General features: G+C 37.1%; 1 protein-coding gene across 1 annotated transcript; it reads left to right on the top strand.

The window, feature by feature from the left end:
• The first annotated feature begins 202 nt into the window (after nt 1-202).
• Nucleotides 203-3,421, top strand: Myf5 (myogenic factor 5). Its single transcript, XM_048340570.1, has 4 exons — nt 203-307; nt 1,276-1,866; nt 2,709-2,784; nt 3,231-3,421. Exons 1-4 carry the CDS (start codon nt 203-205, stop codon nt 3,419-3,421), a joined length of 963 nt encoding a protein of 320 aa, XP_048196527.1.
• The last annotated feature ends 19,982 nt before the right edge of the window (nt 3,422-23,403 follow it).

The following is a 23,403-nucleotide window of genomic DNA, read 5'->3' as shown; positions in this document are numbered from 1 at the left end:
CTCTTGTGTAGACCTGAAATAAATAACTGCTTTCCCAAATATAAACAACACCTCCTTCCCTAGTGATCTGAATGTGGGTCGAGGGGGAGAACAATGGGTGAAGCTTATTTCTAGACATAGTTACTGGATTGGCCCATTCTCCTTGTGTACCTTTTACCAAGCAAAGTTTAAATGTCCCTGCTGTGACAGCTTTGCCACTGAAATGTGTGAAGTCACTCTAGTTGGAGGAGTTGGAAATTTTACACTGGTTGGGGATTGCAGGGAAGGTCGGCAGCTGGGACTCATCTGTAACGGTGCTAGTTTGCCTGTAAGCAGAAAATTAGCGACACAAAACCCAGCTTGACTGTTTAGTCTGTAGAAATGATGGGGACAAACAGAAAAAGAGAGAGAAAAGAGACTTGCTCCTGGAAGAGGAGTTTGAGGTCTAAAACTGGACTTCTTCTACTGTCCATCTTACAGGTTCTAGAGAGTGCTTGGCATAAAGGAGATGGTGTTTAAAGTTCAGCCACCTGGCCTTTCTGACCCCACATCCCTTCAGATGAGCAGAAGCATAGAAAGAATTCCCAGTAAACTCTATCTTAGGAAAAGAACACATCCCTTCTATCCCCAGCCTAAGAAATGACTGATTAGAATATCACTTCTCCAATCTGTAATTCAAAATAGATTTCACAAAGCTCAAGTGAGGTCCACTCCAGGATTGAAAGCATTCACTTCAGGCTCTGAGGTGCCCTGGACTACAACCTCCTGTGAGAAAATTCGAGAGAGAGAGAGAGAGAGAGAGAGAGAGAGAGAGAGAGAGAGAGAGAGAGAGAGAGAGAGATAAGCCTGTAAGAACAAGGCCATGTCCAGGATTAAAAGTATCAGCTGAAAGTAGAGAGGTCTATTTGTTATCAATATTGCAATGCATGATCAATTGCAAAAATGCTGTACATCCTGAGATCCTTTTGTGATACTCTGAGTGAACTGCTGGTATAGGTGGGTAGAATAGAAGGGAGCAGGTTGGTGAGCCTTTCCCACTCCAACAGAAATACACTAAAATAATCAGCATCAACCGGACCAGTAAACAGCAAATTGTCTCTACAGGACAGGCGGGGGGTTGCTCAAACAGTCCCAGCAGAGCTTGCAGTGGGATATGCTAATAGTGACCCTGCCAGCCACTTGGGCCAGCCTCCCTACCCCACCCCTCAAGAATATATAAAGATCTCCAACACCAGCCTGCAGACCCAGGTCTACAGGCGTCTGCCCTTGTTAATTACCAAAGAAACCCACCTCTAGCTCCGCCTGGGATTAGCTGGCCTGCATCAGCCAGAGGCTCGCCTTCCTCGCTTCTCTGCAGTTCAGGTAGAGTGCTTGGCCCTCTGCAGCAAGGACATGATGGATGGCTGCCAGTTCTCCCCTTCTGAGTACTTTTACGATGGCTCCTGTATCCCGTCTCCGGAGGGCGAGTTTGGAGATGAGTTCGAGGTTCATATGGCCGCCTTTGGGGCTCACAAAGCAGACTTGCAGGGCTCAGATGAGGATGAACACGTGCGGGTGCCCACCGGCCACCACCAGGCAGGGCACTGCCTCATGTGGGCCTGCAAAGCTTGCAAGAGGAAGTCCACCAGCATGGATCGGAGGAAGGCCGCCACAATGCGCGAGCGGAGACGCCTGAAGAAGGTCAACCAGGCTTTCGAGACGCTCAAGAGGTGCACCACAACCAACCCCAACCAGAGGTTGCCCAAGGTAGAGATCCTCAGAAATGCCATCCGCTACATTGAGAACCTGCAGGACTTGCTGAGGGAGCAGGTGGAGAATTACTACAGCTTGCCTGAACAGAGCTGCTCGGAGCCCAACAGCCCCACTTCCAACTGCTCTGATGGCATGGTAAGCCACAGCTCTGGTACCCACTCTTGGTTACCCCAATATTTTCTAAAAAGTCTTTATACCTCACTGGAAACTAGTGTAATAGAGTGGAACAGAATGCATGCTCTTGGTGGGTTGCTTTAAGAGAAAAGAGGTGTTCCCATTTAGAAGGAGGCCAAGAAATGCCTGTTGAACTAGATTTTGGTCTGACTTCCTCACAGATTCTAGTTGTATAGGTTAGTAGAGGGTTGGCTTGTTCCATAGGTGGTTGTCAATGATTAAATGTTATTTCCATTATTCAGTTTATTTTGCAAATATACCACTTAATGGATCCTACCATACATTAACATCCAAAGGCAATTATCTGACGCTCCCCACTGCCTCATAGTTTACCACACCAAGAATAATTAGAAGGGAACACCAGCATGGCCCCTGTCTTCTTGCTCTGCTGAGATCAGGCTGAAAGGAAATGTTGATGCATTCTTTTCAGAGGGCATTTGCTTCAATGCTGCCAGGTTTTAATGTGTTTTTGCTCTGGGAAAGTGTTCTCTCCCAGAATTAGTGTGGCTTCCTTTTACTCCAATCCATTTTGCATGGTTAACCCAGTGCACATTGCTGCTGAATTCCACACACACAGCCCTCCCTTCCCTTGGCTGCTGCTTTCCTCTTCTGCAAGCAGAGAGATTGACCTTGGTGCCCTGGCAATCTTGCGGGTGGGGGGGGGAACAACCCCTCCTAAATCAAGGCACTGGAGGCTACTGAGAGTGACCAGCTCATCAAGATATTGTAAACGGACTTTATTCTAGGTCTAAACCTCTTTTACCAACACCTGAAAATGAATTTCTTTGCTTCTTATATTATAGCCTGAATGTAACAGTCCTATCTGGTCCAGAAAGAGCAGCAGTTTTGACAGCGTCTACTGCCCTGATATATCAAATGGTAAGAACTGATTTGAAGACGAATTTAACCTCAGGATTCAGTCTTTTCAAAGCAGAGGCTGATCCTCCTAGCAGCACTGGGATAGGGAACAGGGCAGAAAAGTAATGGCTCTTACGGCAAAGCTTTGGTGAGAAGGAATAAACACACATCTTCTGTTCCTAATCTCTCTCTCTCTCTCTCTCTCTCTCTCTCTCTCTCTCTCTCTCTCACTCACACACACACACACACACACACTTTTGCTTGAAAGATTACCAAGTCACTTTCTCACTCCACACCTCTACCCTTGGGAATTGCCTGATATTTGCTTCAGATTTCTGTATCAGGCTTTCTGAGATCATCTGACCTCTGGTGTCAAAGGAGCTGACCTATACTGTTTAAGGGGCAACATAAGCAAATCTATCTCGGGATAAGTTCTTAAATGTTTTTTTTTTCTCTTCTATTGTTAGTATATGCCACAGATAAAAGCTCCTTGTCCAGCTTGGATTGTTTGTCCAGCATAGTGGATCGGATCACTTGTACAGAACAGCCTGGGCTGTCTCTCCAGGAACCGGCATTGCTCTCTCCTGTTGCCAGCACTGATTCCCAGCCTGCAACTCCGGGAGCCTCTAGTTCCAGGCTCATCTACCATGTGCTATGAACTAAAAACGCATTCTAGATCAGTTATGACAGGAGGAAGCAAGCAATGTCCACAACAAAACCAACTTGTACATGATTTTTTTTCTGTTGTAAATTTATAAGTATTACCTTGCCACTTTATAAGGAAGTGTATTTAACTAAAAGTTATATTGCAATTAATATTTTCTCCCTCTTTTCCTCTTTCTTCTTGTCTTTGTCTTTAACCTCACCTTCTTGCTTTAGATACATAGTTCCAGTAATATTATTTCTTATAGGAGACAATTCACTTAAGGTAGTTTGATACAATGCTTAATTTATATATAAATATATTTTATAAATATAATATTGCTCATCAAAATATTATCTCTGTGTATCCTTCAAAGTATTTTAACAACTTATTTTCATTTACAAGGAATTTTGAATATATTTAACTTTTGCTTTTCTTTTTAATATTTTGGTTTTATTATATAAGTAAAAGTATAGCAATATTGCTGATGGAATAAATTTTGATCTTTTCTTATAAGAAATGAATATTTTTTCAATGTAAGCACTAAATGACACATTGTGGATAATTTCAAGATGAAAGAAAGTTTTGGAAGTTCCACCATAAATAAAATTGTTTGCTACCTGAAATATTTTAGTTTCTGACTTTTTAAAGAATATCCCTAATTGAATTAGCAATTATTGATATAGAACCATGAAGATAAAGCTGAAGATAATTCAATAGTTGGCTTTGTATATACATTTAAGTATTTACTATCTAATGAACCTAAAGTAGATCTTGTTGAAGTAACAAATGACAGTATCATATGTCCATTTTAAGTGTAATTCAAGGAAGCTCATAAGTGAAATTTTTCCTTTATTTTAGAACTGTTTCATAGAATGTAAAGTTGTGTATCGAAAAGGAAGCTAGAAGCTGTACAGGAGAAGAATACATGTTTAAGTAGAAAGACTGCAATATCACATCATTTTAATATCTGCAATATCTTAGGAATGATAGGAAGACCTTACCTTTTCTAAAAGCCTCAAAATATTTTTTATACATCATCACTAATGTTGTCAATAAAATATTTTAAAGTAATTGGCTGACTTCTTTGTATTGTTAACATTTCAACATAAGAAAGCAATCCAAAGTGGAGTATATTTGCAATTGTTTTTCTCATTTTTACTTTAAACATTAATTATTCCATTGCTATGAATTTGGGAACGGAACATGTGAATTCCATTATTTATCACCTTACAACTTTTGCTGAAAGATAATTGAGATGAAAATACCACCAGTAAGTGGGAAATTTTGGGACAATCATTGGAACAATTTTCCAAAATTTATTTAGAGGGATAAAAAGTATCCTGAAGTATAGAAAATAGCTGCTAACAGAATATAGACAATTTCTTCACCCTCTTTATTTAACTTTAGTTTAAATTTAGTAAGTGTACCTAGTTATATCTAAGTTAAACAAACCTTATTATCTTTTGCTAGGGGCTGGTAATACTGCTATCTTTAGGAAGGTTTCTTATCATGTTGCTTTTCTTTTGATTTTTAAGTCATTAGGCTTAAAACAATATAAATTATTCCATAAATGAGGAGAAGGACTGGGTTTCAAAAAATACTCTGATGGTCACTGTCACACTATTAACATCAGGGCATCTTGTGGAATAGAACTATTAGCACACACAGAAGTCGTTTTCACCCACTCATATGATGAAACTTGATCAGATTCACCATCTATCTCCCTTATGCTATCTTGTCAAACCAACTTTATTTAACAAGCTTTCTTGTTTTATTTTTTCATACGTACATAAACTACAGGGACCATATTTTCACTTCTTCATCCTCTCCATTTTCTCTTCTCCTCTTTCCCCACCCCGAACTTTCTCTCAGTTTTTAGTGTGTGCTAATTGTTCAAAGGATTCAAGGCTCAATTGTTAAAAGGTGCTAATTGTTCACTTTGGTGTTTCATACATGCTTATGAAGTATTGATCTCCTCATTTACTCTTATTTCTCCTATTATCTAGGGTAAAGAAAATATTTTTGCTTACTAAATCATAATTTTTAAAAATAATTTTGTAAGTATATTTGATATGCTTCCTGAATAGTGCGATGATCTGATTTTAATAACAAATGATGATCAATATGCAATTAGAGCCAACAATCTTTATATCAGGTTGTTGATAATCCCATTTCCAATGTACTACCATTGAAGGCTTGTCTCTACTTGGTGAACCATCTGTACAACTCATTGTTTATAGTGTTAACTGTTTAGGATAAGAGGTTTTGGAAATTTGGGGAATTAATTCTCCAGTAGTTCAGAAACAGGAAAGTCCTCTTCACTCCAAGAATGTAAGGGAATGGAGAAGTGGTGCTAATAAAAGTATTCAAGTAAGAAAAGGATTTTGTCCTCTAAATTATCTAGACTGAATACTTGAGGTTGTCTTTGCATTTGAATACTGGTGTAAAATATGTAACCAGCCTACAAGTAAATTTCTAGAAGCGATGAAGGCAATATTCTCTGCCTCATTTGTAAACGTAATGGAAAGGAGGTTCCCAGGAAATGAGTCAAGAGAATTTCTTTTTTCTTCATTCCTGGGAAATGCAAGGTTACTGAGTCACATATGAAGATTGGTAAATCTCCACTGGGGGTTATGGAAATCAGTAAATGGTATTTGAAAGTAAGTTACTAGACTCCAGGTATCCTAACTGACTTTATTTTCCTTTTATTTGAATGATGCAAGTCAGACAAAATTAGTAGCTATTTAGCACTCACAATTCCCTATTTAAAAATGACATTCTCATACACACTTAATCTGAGAGTGGTATTTCCTGAAATTCTCCCTTTGGATTTATGAGTTACTAATGTGGTAATTTAATTCTCTGAGTTGTGGAGGCGGTTTTTCTGGGAATGGTATTAGTGTACAGCTATTTGTAACTTCAGAAAACCTTGCTTGAATAGCCAAGTTCCTTTGAAACTGTCACGTCTGATGGTCCATGTTGTCCTCAAAGGGACAGAACACCAAATTGTATTTCCTTTAATGATTCTTATTTTAGGGATTTTAGGTAACTAGTGAGTCCTCTATGTTAAGACTATAAATAGTGACCACTCACATTATTATAGTTTTAAAATCTTATGAAAATATCCTTTGTAGAGGTAAAATATGCATGACCATTATTACCCCGATGCCAATTAATTCACTGCCGTACAGATTAGGCAGTGAATAATAAAGGAGAAATTAACAATTCTTGAATGCTTATCATTATGCAAAGCAGAAAACTTCAAGGCTTAAGGAGTTTAATAAGTGCCCAAGAACACACAGCTAGTGAACAGAATTTTACCTGTTCTAGAAGACTCTGGCAGAAGTTTAAAGGCATTTTATGACTTCATCAAAATTACCAGAACATTATCTCTGCCATATTGTTTTGATTACGAAAGTTACTAAAAACCACCCTAGAACCTAAAAGAAGCAAATTGAAACACCACTCTTAGTTAATAATGAATTTGTGTCATGTTTAATCTACCACAATGAATAGTGTATATTGACTGTCACCATCTTTATCTTTTGCCTATTTCACTGACTTCTGCTTCTGTTACTCTCCATGGTCTTTGATAACCTGATTTAATTCCTTACCAAATTTATTCTCTATGCTAGAGGTCTTCTCTGATTTTTAGTACTATATATCCAGATATCTTCTTAAAAGTATAAATAGCTATATGCACATGATCACATAAATATTGTTGATTAAAATGAACTCCAAGAAATGGAAATAAGAGGGTTTTTTAAAATTTACTTTTTTTGTTTGCTTTTCCCTTTTTGTCACTGGTTTTGGCTTCTGTACATTGCCTTGTATGTAAGTTTATTTGTTTGGGGTAGAGTAAGGGGAAGCACAGAAATGGTGAGGCAAAAGGTGAACAAATGCAGCAGTGATACTAGACACTGTGTTGAAAATGAATTGCACAATTTGTAGGGGAGGGTTTGGGAGGAAAAAAAAAACCTGCGAGAAAACAAGGGAAGAGGGGATGCCCTTCAAAAAGAACTGTACTCATTACTTGCCCTATGTAATGGTGACCCTTCTGTATATCACCTTTACAAATATAAAAAAAAAAAGTCACAATGCAGCCAGGCACCAATAGCCCTAGCCTATAATCCTAGCTACTTAGGAAGTTGAGATCTGAGGATTATGGTTCAAAACCAGTTGGGGCAGAAAAGTTTGTAAGACTCTTACCTCCATTTAGTCACAGAAAAAGCCAAAAGTAGTTGCAACTTCAGTGTTATGAATGCTAGTCTTAAACAAAAGAAGTTTAGGGATATTGCCGTGTGTGTGTGTGTGTGTGTGTGTGTGTGTGTCACAGTGGGATCTTCAAGTGAACATATCCCAAATTAAATATCATCTTTTTCTGGCTTCATACCTCCAAAGTTGGCTCTCTTTCAATATTGACTCTCAGTGAATGACATCTTCAGTTATGGAAACATAAAATTAAGAACATCGTCCTGCCTTATTTTTGTGTCCTTCTCTTTAACACACTCTTCTAATCTATTTCAAAATTCTACAAATGTATCCTAATACGTTCCAAATCTCAACTATTGAATCCAAATCCCGATTACCTTTCACCCAGAATGTCTCCCTTTTTCTCTCTCAGGTCATACTGTACAGGTGGGGCTGACAGTCTCAGTTGAGGAAGTCATACAGTTCTGATCATGAGTATGTCCTCTTTATCTGAATATCTGCCATAGCTAATAATTTGGGAGCCTACAAATGATTTTCCCCTTAAACCAATGTGAATGAAAATTCTAATCTCTTTGCAACAGAAATAGTCCCGTACAATAGCATTCTTTGACACATTCTCCGTACCACAGATGGAGCAATGGTCTAAGAATTTTTGTCTGATCATGTTGAACCATTTTTCAGCCCAGCCTACTGTATGGAGGGTAGCAAGAGAACAGACTCACTGATGTGACTCAAACACTTTTGTGTGCTGAATTTTGGTCAAGTCCCTATTCTCACCACTTTATTCTAAAGAAGGACCTTTGTCAGTCATCATGTTGCTTCTTACCAAAGATGCTTTATATATTCTCTCATTCTTTGGTGATCTTCTCTCTTTGACTTCATCTAGTGATTTCCCACTCTTAGATCTCTGCTCAGGCATCAGCTCTGACCTTCTCAATTTCTGATTTATGCTGTTGTAGCTTTCAGACAACTTGGTGATTCCATTTATTGAAGGATAATTTATTGATTTTAAATATAATGTAGGTACTGTATAGCTCAGGAGTCCTGAACTCAAATGATGTTCCTACCCCCACCAGAAAAACCAGGACTGAAGATGGGTGCCATTGCTGAATTGATGGAACCCAGGTTTTTCAGTAAGTGAACAGGAACTATGGAGAGAATGAAGGTCACCATGAGGTATCAATTATAAACTTTTTCCAGAATACTCAGGCAGTCTGCAAGTCCTCTTGTTCTATGAACTCGATGTTTCTTTGTGTCATGTCTAAAAGTTAAAATTATGTAGCAGTTTTTGTCACTATTAAGATTTTTTTACCTCGACTATGACAGCCACGATGATGTGATTTTACCAGCTGTATGTCTCTTGAACATAGAGAGACATTTATTGTAATATTGTAAAATATATATTTAATCTCTGGCTTGTTGTTTAAGATGTACATGCAAACTCATTGCTATCATTACTATCTTGAAAGTGATAACTGGCTTCCTAGGCCGATGACCTGATTGATGTCTAGTCATCACCATTTAGCTTCAGGATGAGAGCTAGTTACTCAAGGGACAAGGTCATAATTAGAAGCCAGTCACATACCTCACTTCTGAATAGAAAGGGACTAAACACTGAGATGACCAACACCAGCCAATGACTTAATCATTGAAGTTTCCATAAAAACATTCCCCAAACAGTGGTTTTGAAAGTTTCTACATAGCAGATCATACAGAAAATAGTGGAAGATAGAACTTATGGAGAGGGAATGAAAGCTCTCCACCCTTCTCATGAGTGGCCCCATGCAAGGTGGAGTCATTGTGCCTTTTGCACCATCCTTTATAGTAAATCAGTTCATATAGGTAAAGTGTTTCCTAGGGTTCTTTGAATCACTCCATCAAGTTCAGAAGCACAGCTAAAGCAAACTGGAACTTTTTATTGGTACCAGAAGTAGGGGGCAGTTATGTGGGACTGAGCACTCAAATGATGAAACCAGACAAAATAAATCTCCAGGTACATACTGTCATAAGCACATCGAATTAGAGGACACTCAGTGGTATCTACTGCCCAAAATGACTACTTGTGTGAGGGGATACTTCCCCCTCCAACTCAACTGCCACATCTGAGATTGCAGAAGTGTTTTGCATTGTGATAGTGCTAGAGAAATGGAGCTTGTTATTCCTGCATTTTTTTTTTTTGTCTGTCATGGGACTTGAACTCTGGGCTTGGGCATTGTCCCTGAGCTCTTCAGCTCAAGGCTAATGTTCTACAACTTGAGCCACAGTGTCATTTCTGGTCTTCTGATGGTTAATTGGAGATAAGAGTCTCACAGACTTTCCTGCTTGAGCTGGCTTTGAACTGAGATCCTCAGATCTCAGCCTCCTAAGTAGCTAGGATTACAGGCCTGAGCCATTGGCACCAGGCTTATTCCTATTTTCTTGTTACACATTGTAAATTTATATTCTTATATATACATTCATATCCATACCAATATACCTGTTTTGTTTACATGCACATATTCTTTTTGATTTTATTGTAAAGGTGAGGTACAGTGGGATTACATGCACATATTCTTATATGTATGTGTGCAGTACAATGAAGTATGTGTGTGTGTGTGTGTGTGTGTGTGTGTATAATGAATGGACTAACATAACTGAAGTATTTGTCTTTTGTGCAATGGACTCTTGTTTTTCAAACTCTCCAACACAGAATTTCTTTACACTCTTTTCTTTAATTTTGTATCTTAGTTTATTGCACTATGTGGTCCTATTATGGCCAGCTTTTATATATTTATTATTTATGACTCTTGTGGTATGGTCTCCTTTTCTTTTTAACTATGGTGGACTTTTTGTTAAACTTCTCAAGTTTTACCTTCTACCTGTTTTCTACAACAGAACTGTTCCTACCATTGCCTCATTCATACCACGTGTGAAGCGATGCTCCTTCATATGGAGCCTGAGATTGATCTGTCTGGTTTTTCTACTAATCAGTTAGTCATGGGCATCTGACTTGAGATCAGCCAATCAATTGTCTGACCAACACTTAAGAACAGTAAAACTCTGTTCAAATATTTCCATTGAGATAAACAGACTTCTTTTTCAATAACTCAGACCTAGTGACAGAACACTAAATCACTAGTTAGTAATAGAAAATAAATTCAAGGTAATTATTGAATGGGGCTAGAGATTATGATGGTCATACACAGGTTAGTAGTGTGAGATATAGAAGTCACTGCAGAGTAGAATGATATGAAAAGGCTATACAGCGAACCATACCACCTTGTGTCCATTATCTGTAGTAGAGCAAGACCCTGAACAAAAGCTGAGGTTCAGTGATTGTGTTACCACTAACAAGCTTGGTGAACTTAGGTAAATTACTTAAATTCTCACATGCTGTTTACAAATGTGTACAGTAGAATTGCTAGAATTGTATGAGGTAAAGCCCATGAAATGCTTAATATAAAACATATTCAACAAATGATCATTTATTTTTGAAAATATGATGACCGACTTTTAGAATGACAACTGACAGATTCCTGAAATATCCTTGAGCTGTAACACACAGGGACTTGAGTCAGTCATTAATTCTTTTATAGCTCATCATGAATCCTGTACATGAACTAAGCTTGAACAGATCTGCAACTAAACGAATTAAGCATATTGCATCTACAAATCTGTACTTTTTTTCAGTGAGCTATAGATATTTTTAATGTTTAAGTATTTCCCCTCTGATGTTGATCCCAACACGGACAGAATTGAATGGTCTAATTTTTTTTTTTTTAATTTTGTTGAATCTTAGGCTTTAGAGTCAGTTTTTTTTTTTTTTTTTTTTTTTTTTTGCCAGTCCTGGGGCTTGGACTCAGGGCCTGAGCACTGTCCCTGGCTTCTTTTTTGCTCAAGGCTAGCACTCTGCCACTTGAGCCACAGCGCCACTTCTGGCCATTTTCTGTATATGTGGTGCTGGGGAATCGAACCCAGGGCCTCATGTATATGAGGCAGGCACTCTTGCCACTAGGCCATACCCCCAGCCCTAGAGTCAGTTTTGATCCTCTCTTTTCTCAAGAAAATTGTTTGCTTGGAATATGAGAAAAATGGAATTACATTATTAATGTCATTTCTAGCAATATAATTCATAATGCCTTTTATCAGTAACCATCCTTCATGAAATCAGTCTGAGATTTGTAGCATTTCCCTGCATGTAATTGAGTAGGATTTCTTTTCAACTAGCGAGTAATTTTCCACATTGGCCAAGTAGGATTTTAGAATATTGGAAATGTGGTAGAAATACTAAGGACAATTCAAAGGATACTTGTTAAACATTTCCAACTAGAAACTGAGTTTTATATGTAAATAACAATACATTAGCATTACACAGTAACGATTGCCTACATAAGCGGAGTGATTAGTACATATCAAGACGTGCATGGGGGGCTGGGAATATGGCCTAGTGGCAATAGTGCTTGCCTCGTATACATGAAGCTCTGGGTTCAATTCTCCAGCACCACATATATAGAAAAGGCCAGAAGTGGCACTGTGGCTCAAGTGGCAGTGTTCTAGCCTTGAGCTAAAAGAAGCCAGGGACAATGCTCACTCTCTGAGTTCAAGCCCCAGGACTGGCAAAAAGCAAACAAACAAACAAAAAGAACTGCATGGGTTCTAACATACATTATGTACAATTAAGCATAGAAAGAGCACAAGGTCCCACCAACTCCAGCCCCTTGTTGAGAAAGGACTTACAAATTGCATGTGTGTGATGCTGTCAATTTTTACATGAGGTTTTGTGTAGCAATCAGAGTTGAGTGGGATTCTAAAAACCTTTGGCAACCCAAATATTTTAAGCAAATAACTAAGATCTTGAAAATGGATTTTTAGTATCCTGACAGTTGGAATAGGGGAAGGGTGGTATCTGGACTTATTAAAAAGATTGTTAAATAAGCCTGTGTTGGAGGTGGGACTGTCTTTCAGCTCTTCCTTAGTGGTCCAGCACTTCTCAATGAAATGTGCTGACTGATTGAGCCACTGAGATGTGTCCTTGTGATGTCCAACATCTGGATAGAGAGAGTAAAACCTTGGCATCCAGATGTTATGGTTATATGATATGTAACCATAAAGTAAAGCAAAAGGAACTTTTAACTGAATGAGAGACTGCCTTTTTTTTCTTTTTTTCTTTTTTTACTTTCCATCCAGATGAATAGCATTGAGTGAACTCAGCTTGAGAATATACCACTTATCATTCCTTGTTAGGGAATGGTTAAGCATTTTGGCAGTTCAACTCATCAGGTTGTTGATGTATCACTAAAAAAAATTAAATTTAAAAACTAAATTAAAAATTTAAAAATAATGGTATAATAGACACATAAATACTAGAATAAGTGAGAACTAATAAGTAACGGAGAAGAGAAATGCTTCATATTGTCAGAGATATATTTTGAAGACTTTATTGTGGTTTTTTTTCTTTTAAATTCAAAGAATGTTCATTGGGTTTGGTGTCTCAAGCTTACAGTATTACAGTTCTCTAAGTAACTATTATTCTGTGCACATCAAAGCTAACTCTTTGAAAATATTTCACAGACAATTAATTTTAACACTTTCCTTCTGTTAGCACTGTGTGGGCTCAGTTAAAATGTGATATAAAAACAAAACACGTTAATGTCATATGTTGCACAATGTAAAAAAGCAGTCACATACCTCACTTCTGAATAGAAAGGGGCTAAACACTCACCGAATAATATATTTTAAGAATTCTAGTGTTGACCAAACCATAGTGTTACAATTAAATAAAGTTAATGATATAAAATAAATGTCCTTAAATTACTCCTAGATTAAATAAATACAACTTGGAAACAAGAGAATTAATTTATGAGTGAAAACAATTCTTTAATTTAGCCAATATTATATGAAAATGTTCTCCTGACTTGTTGAGAAGTGAAAGATTAAGGAAACCAAGTAATCTTCTTTGCAGGAGGATAAAGAGATTGATTGTTATAGTGCTGAAATATTGGTTGCATTCCCTCAATTTGGAACTATTCTCTGAATCTCTATTACCAAGTCTTCCACAGAGCATATAAAGTTATAAAATAAATACTCATTGGATGTATTTCTATTTTCTCACTCCAGTGTGAACACATGAGTAGACCATCTATTAGAAGAATCAAACTTATTCTTGTCTAATTGTAGGTCAAGAAGCTATCTGATTTCAATGTTATATTCTTTTTCAGAATAACAGGATATACAATATGAATAGTCTTATATAAATATAGAATCAACTTAACATAGAAAAGGAATATCCGCCACAGGGACACCTCTTTGCAATCACAAACTTATAGATCTAGATATAATACATAAATAATCTGCCAGCATTTGTATGGTGGAATGATATTTTTTATAGTTGCATAAAGAAACTCTTTCAGGCTGTTTATATGTTTTTAATGACATGTGGCCAAGTAAAAGCATATAAACACTGTCTAAGAATTACATATAAACAAGAATCAGTTCACCCACCTCTGGATTGGAATGTGACAGCTGGTAAGAGTAAGCCTAGCAACACCACACAACAATATCAAACAGGATGGATGGCTTAACTAATCAAAAATAGAGCATCAAAGGAAAATTGTTCCGACTAGATTTTTGGCCAGGATTGAAACTCTAAATGCATTATCCTTGTGGAAAGTTCTGAGGACCCTTGATAATGGTTAAGATATGTGCTAGTTTTTCAATCAAATTTAAGATGTCATTTGACAACTCAATAAAAAAAATGACACCATGAGCTTTTGAACGCTTCTAGTCCAATATGAAGAAGGCAGAAGCCCAGGCTGGTTGGAACCATAATCTTCAGATCTCAGTCTCCTGAGTAACAAGGATTCCAGGCCTAAACTACCCACTCCCAGCTTCCCTGCTTCTGACTAGGATTCCTAGTTTTCACTTTCTGTAGTGTAGTACTTTATTTTATTCCCTTTCCATTAATTTTTTTTGTTTTCCATTAAATTCTGCAATTAAAAGTCTCACAAATTTCTCAAGCATTTAAATTCAAACCACATTTATATTTGTGTTTATTACCAGTGCATCCAGAAGTTCTAAAATAATACTAGATTTGCTGAAGGCCAGCAAGTCTGTGCATTGTGATAAAGAAGTGCAGTTCAGTGATTAAATTGTAAAATTCTACTACTGAAGTAGAATATTGAATGTTGGAAATGAGATAGTGTGGCTTCCTTTAAAAATCCACCCAGAGGAGGAAAAGGGACCCCTGGGCACTTAAAACAAATCCTTTCATTGCTTCCCTCTCCCTTAAAATCTCTTTGCAAGATTTGCTCTCTTTTTTTCTTTTCTTTTTTAAAAAACCCCAACATCATGGCTTCTACTTTCATATTTCCAAATACCTTCCCAGTGAATTATTGAACCCCAAATGATTGTGGTAATGCACATGACACTCACCTTCTAAAAGAATTAAGCTGGCCTGCATAGTTTATGGCTGATAAACTAGGAGACAGTCTTTCACTGTGATGATGTATTCACTGCACTAAGAACTATCTCCATTGTAAATTAATTCATGAAACTTTGAACCGTAAATGTCATCGGTATCATTATCCACTGTGCTCCTAGAAGTAGTGACTGTCAGTTTTCTGCAGGTGCTGGCTCCAAAAAGGAAGGTGCTCCCAACCAAACACATTAAACCATGACTCTACTCTTAAGGGCAGCTCCTTTCAAAGGCCTCTTTACTTTATGCTGCTTGGCAAAGAGATTAATGGATTCCATTTCTGATACACAACTGGCTTCAGGGCTCTTCCTGTGTTCTTTCTTAGGGAGAAGTGTTCCTGAAGGCTTTTGAGCAAACGCAGTGTTGGAATGTTTCTTTTTCAGAAGCCTAAATTTAGTCAGCATTCATTTGCTTATGTCTCTATTTGGACTAGATGGACTTACAAGTATAACTACTGGCCATATGTTTATTGAGTCATCAATGTGCACAGAACCTAGTAGCAATGTATTTATTGAGTCGTTAATGTGCGCAGAACTTACTAGGAATCCTGGAGAGATAGAAAAATTAAACAGGGGCTGGGGATATGGCCTAGTGGCGAGAGAGCTTGCCTTGTATACATGAGGCTCTGGGTTCGATTCCCCAGCACCACATATACAGAAAACGGCCAGAAGTGGTGCTGTGGCTCAAGTGGCAGAGTGCTAGCCTTGAGCAAAAAGGAAGCCAGGGACAGTGCTCAGGCCCTGAGTCCAAGGCCCAGGAATGGCCAAAAAAAAAAAAAAAAAAAAAAAAAAAAAAGAAAAATTAAACAAATGGGGTTGAAGATTATGTCTATAGCATGAGAGGTGACCCATCCTGATGAGACAGGAAAGAAATACTAAATGATACTCATTTCAGGAGTTAGTTGTGTAGGACCCTTGTCACAACCTGTCAGATATTCCCTAAGTTTGAAGTAACTTATTCACTGTGTGATAGTTTCTGGGGGACATATACTTGGGGGGGAATTATTATAGAAATATACATTTCTGATATAAATTGGCACTCTTCATAGCAATTGTAGAGTTAATTAATTATTCTACTATTGGCAAACAGGCAATTTACCTAAGGCCTTTGTGGTGAGAAATAGAGACAGCAGTATTGATTGTAGGTTTCATTGTGAGAATTAAGGTATGTATTTGGTACCTAAAGTGTGCCTGTATGTAAAAGAGTACTTGAGGTATAGTAATATATAGACAGTTCACTTAAATTTTGTTTTGAAGTTAGAAAAGGAAGACATAAGAATAATTGAAATGTCATGATTTTTGTTAGTACTTGGAATAAATTAACCAAACCAGGCAGAATTGTCTTCCCTTCCTAACAATTGGAACTTTATTTGTGGGATATCTACTCAATTTTTGTGGGAGTATGACACTGTAGTTTTTCTTTATGTTCTTCACCTTGCTCAGAACAAAATTCAGACTTCATTCCACATTAAGCTCATCTAAGGACTCTCTTTTATTTTCTAAAGTCAGTATGGTACCCCATCCTAGAATGTGATCATTTGTTCTTACCGGTTGCAGTGATAAACACTAAAGTAGTTTATATTGAATCGTCCAAAAAATACCCTGGGATACAGCCCTCTGGATAAGAAATGAAGTACTTGATATAACTATGCTCTGAGTTGACCATTATAGTAACAAGTAAGAAATGTTCAGGAGAATGAAAAATGTGAGAGAAATGGTTAAATTTAGACTTTATGTCCTACGTAATTTAGAACACTCTGTTACTTAAACCCAACTAAGTCTTTGTTAAACATTGTATATTTTCAAGGCTGAATATTTTCAATTCTACTTGGCTGAGGCTAAATAAGAAATCGACTGTCAACACATTCTGCTTGGGTCTGCAGAGCTTTCCATCTGCTTTTAAAGACAAGAATCAACAGATGCACAATGAAAGGAGCCAAAAGAAAGGAAAATGTTTCAAATGAAAAAAAAAAGGAAAATAAAACTTGGGAGGGAACAGAGACCAGGCAGAGGAAATACAACTTCTAAATGTGTATCAGAATATTCTCAGAGATATTCATTCCAAAAGAAAATCTTGATTCTGTTATCATTTTTCTTTAATTTGTTATTTTTATGGGTTTTAACAAAAAATTTTAAAGTTTTAAATAGAGTTTTGTTGATTAGGGACTATATTAGGTTAACTTTTCTGTTTGGGCTTGCTTCAAACCAAATTAAGGTGTGAACAACTAGTACCTGATTGATGAATTCTTTATTTTCATCTCAAACAATGTATCTAGAATTAATGACAGATAAATAGAATGAATGTGTACAAGTACATATTTTAATATGCTTTATACTCACAAATCAAATATTAGGGCATTTTAATAAAAATCCAGATTTCCCTTGGAGGAAAAAAAGAAATATTTGAGAACCTACTGTGTACCACAAACTAGAACTTTAGCATTGGACAGACCAGAGAAAAAGCTTAGCCTCAGGGCTGTTCAGAACCTGTTGTAGTGAGATAAGAATCTTTTGAAAAGGAATGTTTACAAAATGAAACACAAACAGACCTTGAAGTAGTAGAAAAAATAATTGAACAATAAAATTAAAGGTATCTCCTAGGGAATAGAAAACTGAAAGCAAATAGTGAAAACATTAGCAATTGTATATGCTGGCAAGGCAGTGTAGCATCAAAAGGATAGGACACAGACAAGCAAGAAAGGAGAGGGAAGGGATAATTTAAAAACATCATAATTATACAAAGACTTCCAAAAGTTTAAAAACAACAACAAAAATTTAAACATCAACTTGGAGTTCATTTCATTTAGCATCATCTCATGTGTTCATATTGACATAGCTATTGAGCTATTGTGATCTTCTGCTAGGATTATCATAGACATGTACTAATTATTTCCACTGAGGGAAACCATAGTGTCTATGTTTCTTTGGGTCTGGTTCACTTCACTTAGTATAATTTTTTCCAAGTCCTTCCATTTCCTTATGAATGAGGTAATGCCGTTCTTTCTGATAGAGGCATAGAATTCCATTGTGTATATGTACCACATTTTCTTGATCCACTCATCTATTGAGGGACATCTGAACTCCAAGTTATGGAAAAATTAGTTTATCATTGTTGTTATTTTCAACATACCATGTAAAATTATGCCCTTTTTCTTTTGTCTTTCTTTCCCTCGGTTTTACAGCTGATAACACTGTGACTGATTTTGGTATCCTAGATATTGTATATATGTGCATTGGAACTAGGGAAGGGAAGGGGAATACCAAAATTGAGAGACAAAATATAAAAGACAAACTAATGCAACAGCAATACTTACAAAACTATATGGTATAAACCAACTGCACAACTCAGGGGAGAGGGAGGGAAATGAGGAGGGGGGAGGGGGAAATGAGGTAGGAGGTAACAAGTTGGATAAGAAATGTACACACTGCCTTATGTATGAAACTGCAATCCCTTTGTACTTCACTTTCACAATAAAGAAATGAAAAAAATTAAAAAGTCAAAAAAATTTAAACATTAAAATTACTCACTTGAGTAACAGTACAATGAGTGAGTATCGGCGCCAATTAGGTAATATCATTCTACAATTTCCAAAACAGTCTAAGAGAACACAGATTTGCACATGTGATCAAAATCAGAATGAAACAACTATCTCAAGAGCAATAACAAAAGATACAAGATGGCAAAGCAATGTGTTCATATGTCTAAGTGAAAGTTACTTTCATTTAGACTTTTTCCAATTAAACTGTAAAGGTAGCATAGGTATATTTAATACATACACCTGGCTTTAGAAAATGTACCTTCTGTGTATTCTTTCAGAAAGGTAGTACAGGACATGCCTTATTTCTTAACAAAATTCCACTAAGAATAAGACTTGACATCCATGTAATATGAAATCATTGTCAAGAAAGGGATAAAGGGAGATTTCCAGAAGATGGCTACTAAACTGGTGAACAGGATTAAAGCAAGACACAGTTTTGTTTTGTTTTTCCACAAAGTACAACCTTAGGAAGGTAAGACTGTAGAAGAGCTTCTATTACCGACTCTGAGAAGATAAAACATGGAAAGTTTATGGGATGCATTAATGACAAATGTACAGAAAAATTCATGCAAAAACAAAACACGAATTAATTCTTCAGGAAGGAGTTGTTTTAATTCTACAGGAAGGAGAAATTGTGCAACTATCGATATATTCCATGAGCCTCAAAGTCTCATTTATAGAAAGGTAACTACTACTACAAGCAAATGGGCAGAAAGTCTGACATCAGAGAGAGGATGATGGACTTGGGTTCAGATATTTGAGATCTATCATTGCTCCGATGGATACACTGGAAAGAGACCTGAATGGTGATCGTACTGTGATTTTCTTTAACAAATAAAATATGGTTTAAGAGATAAGGAAAGAGGGATGTAACAGCTAAGTCTTGCTAAAAAGAAGTTCAGGCTTGTCTTCTGAGGGTAAGAGACTATGTGGAGAAGGACCAATCATCCCAGCTGAACTCAACCTGCAGCCAGCTACCTGCTGAATGTGGCCACCCAAGAAACCCGTAGAAAGTCCAGTAGAAAACTTCCCAGCCAGCCTAGAAATTCTGAGAGGTAAACTGTTGCTCGATTAAGCTATTAAAATTTAGTGTCCATGTTATGCAGCAATAAGTAACCAATATGGTCTATTAGTACCCTTCTTCTTCCTTTATCTGTTATCATTTTTACCACAAACATCACTAGCCCCTGCTTTTCCTGGGAGGCTTTAAGCATATCCATCCCTAAATTTGTTTTTGTTACTATTGGCTTGTTTATGCTCTTCTAACATATACTTGCTACCTATTATGTTAAGCTCTTTATATATAAGATACAATCTTCAGCTTTATTTCTGACCATTACCTCATTCTGTCCTAATGACAGACCCTCCAATTGTGATAGTTGTCCCACGCCTCTTTATCTTGAAGATGCTATTTCCTTTCTCTGGAGCAATCTTTCCTTAGCTACCTCACTTGCTTACCTAGAGGCATTAGAATATTGCTGTTTCTGGGTAAAGTTTGAAATTTGCATCCTCAGTGATGAAGTCTTCCTACCTATTATTTTGCATATTCAAAGCTCTTCAAATTCGAACTCTTCATATTCAAAACTCCATCTTCCTCTGGAATGTGCTTCCTGCTGTCATTTTTGCCCTCATTGGCAGTCTTCATTTTCTCTTGGGTGGTGGCGTGAGGGCAGCTATTAGGGCTTTTTGGTGGTTACTGTGTGAGACTCCACTTTTGCTTCCTGGCACTATCTCCTCCCACAGAACATAATCTCCTCCCACAGAACACAATCTCCTTCCACAGAACTGAACCTGTTCTTCACAATTTGAAGACAGTGTTTCAGGATCCAACTGATGATCAGTACCTCTTCCTAGCGCTCCCTGGAAAATTGTTTTCTCGAAAATGTTTACAATCTTCCATATCATTCTTGCTTTCTGATGGTTATCTTCTTCATTTTAGTTTCCTTTCATAAAACTTCAGTGCAGATTTTTCCATTTCTTTGCCCACGCAGATAGAACTAGTAAGATTTATGTGGTTTGCGTGTCTTATTTCTTTAATTGCTGGCTGTATGAAAATATGAATCCAGGTTCTCAAGAATCAACAGGGTCTGTGTGTATGTGTGTGTACATCATATTTACAAACTTTTCAGAGCTTGTGAAATGCACATATGTTATAACATATTGTATATAATTTTTAAAGGTGATGTATTAGATTGGCTTTGATGATTACAGGTCAAACTGAGGAGTCCAACAAACAACCATCTCTATGGTGGAAATCCAGAAGATGGTATAGGTCAACCAAGAAGTGAGAGGCCTTAGAGCAAGAAGACCTAATGATACAGCCTCCTGTAAGTGTGGCAGCTCCCTGGGGAGTGGCTGGTATGAGTCCATACTGAAGAAGCTGGGGTCTTGCTTCTATGGGCCTTGACCGCACCCATAGATGCACTTGCCAGCAAGAGTAGAGTTTGCACACCCTGGTTTTATTCTTCCTTTCACCTTTATGTTTCTGGGCCTTCAGCCTTTGGGACAGTGCTATCCATATTCAGGGTGGGTCTTTCACCCTCAGTGGCTGTCCTCCATGCCAGAGGTCTCTGGAAATATCCAGAAGTATTTTTTACTGTTCTTGCCAATGTTTCTCAATCTAGCCAAAGTGAAAGTCAAGCTTACACACACTCAAACTTTTGCATATTCTTCTAGATTTTGTCCTTTCTGTGGCTTCCCTAAACAGAAATATGAGGTTTGGGGTATTGTGAAAGACTGGCACTGTTCAAACAAATTTTTTCACTTTTATTTCCCCAAGTAGATAATCCCATAAAAAATACACATCTCTGTCAAATAAATATTCAGCTCAGGCAATGCTGTGTGATTGTTCTGCCAACTTCCTTTACTCCTTAGTCCATATTATTGGTCTGTGCCTTTCCATTCATTAATATTGTCAACATTTCCTGGAATCTAATCCTTCAGGCACAGGTGATCTCTGAAAAGCTTAAAAGTTTATCAGGCAATTCTCAAGTTTCTTTACTTATTGTCCTGTTTTCCTCTTTCTCAATGAGATACAAATTTCCATTTTAAAAGCATTGTCATAGCTGTGCTATTCTTCAGGAGATTTTCCTATGAAGTCTTACTCTGACGGTATAAATTTTGCTTGTTCTAATAACATAGTTCAAAGTAAAAAAATTTCCCCAACCCTGCTATTTGTGGAAGACTCATTCTAACCTACATTTAAGATTTTGTCTCTCAATTCAAAGTATTGAACTCTATCTATTTATTGAGAAAACTGGTGTAATTCCTCTATTCTGTGTATTTTCTTTAATGAAGGAGACCTGATAGCAATTTTATTTTTGCTTTTCATATAATCCTTTCTTTATAGCCTTGAAGATCTAGTATAATTTTTCCTTTTAGATCTTCATAGAATTACCTTCAATGATGTTAATGTTAAAGAATTTTTCTCTTGTTCAAGTATAATTAGTTGTCTTCTTCTATTTATTTTTATGCTTTTCTATCTCCTTTTTGAATCCATGGCTGAAATGTATTTTTTCAAAGCCTTTCTTCATTCTTTGAAACTGTGATTCCAAGAAACGTATTGTCCCAGTCACAGATATTTTAAAATTAATTAGATGATCTTTAGTTTTGCCAACATTTTTTGAGTTGTTTTTCTAGCTCCAACCAAGAAAAATGTAGAACTCCCTTATACTAAAGGGCTACACTGTTGTTTCATATTTCACACAATTAACCTCCTGAGCAAAATCATAGTTTGGACCTCTAACTTTTTAACAGAACTTAGGCAATAAACTAAGTCATAACCATTTGAAATCATGTGCTGGTGGTGGTGGTGAGGATACACTAGGCCTTATGAGAGAAAGATTCTGATTTTCCCAAGAAGGTAATTGTTGATGGCAAAAAAAGAAGGGTGAAATGTCAGGATTCTATCTAGAATTTTCTGCTTTTCATTGGCACTAATAATTTAAGATTGGAATTAATTTATTAGTAACATCCACCTGGAACTCACCAGACTGAGCAGTTCAAAGTCCTCATCTAAAAGCTTGGCTGATAAATAGAATACGAGCACCAAATATTTTTCTGCCTTTCAGTGTTCAGAAAGAATGAATCCATTTGTTCTGTTTCATTTGCAGTGCCAAGCCAGATGCAGCTTGCATGCTAGAGTCCATGCATCTGGCCTCTGCCAATACCATTATGGGGCACTTTTGCCGAAATAGAATCAATTAGTCTTGACCATGGTGACATGCCCACATCATCCCATGTAGGTGTTTTTTGCTTGTTTGTGTGGGGTCTTGTTTTAATTTTTTTGAGACAGAGTCTACCTTACTGTGGAGAGACTTGTTTGTAACTCACTGTGTAGCCAATATTGAACTTAGGAGAGGCCTCTCTCATCCTCCTGAGTTCCTGGGTAATAGGCATGTGCTATCATACTCAGCTTTGTATAACTTCACACTCAACAAATTTCCAAATCCCAAAGCCATTCACGTAAATCATTCCATGTTAAAGTCAAATATATATTCTTTAAAAGCATGCCACATATATTATTATTATTATTATGTAGTCTTAAGGAAAGAACAGTTGGCTAAATAAACCATCACCAAACCTTCAAGATCCAGTAAATAGATCCCTAGAAGCCCATGAGAAAAAACACACACATACACAGGCATGTGTGCCTGTATATATGTATGCACGTGTGTGCTCGCGTGTGCACATGCACACACACACACACACACACACAATCTATTCTCTGGAAGCAAGACTATCCTAAAGGAAATCCCATAGTTGAGCCGTGATTACTCAGTTCTTGCTTCT

Source organism: Perognathus longimembris, chromosome 1 (assembly GCF_023159225.1).
Source record: "Perognathus longimembris pacificus isolate PPM17 chromosome 1, ASM2315922v1, whole genome shotgun sequence".
NCBI lineage: Eukaryota > Metazoa > Chordata > Mammalia > Rodentia > Heteromyidae > Perognathus > Perognathus longimembris.
Note: the sequence above shows the minus strand (reverse complement) of the source record. Positions and strands in the feature narration are given on the sequence as shown.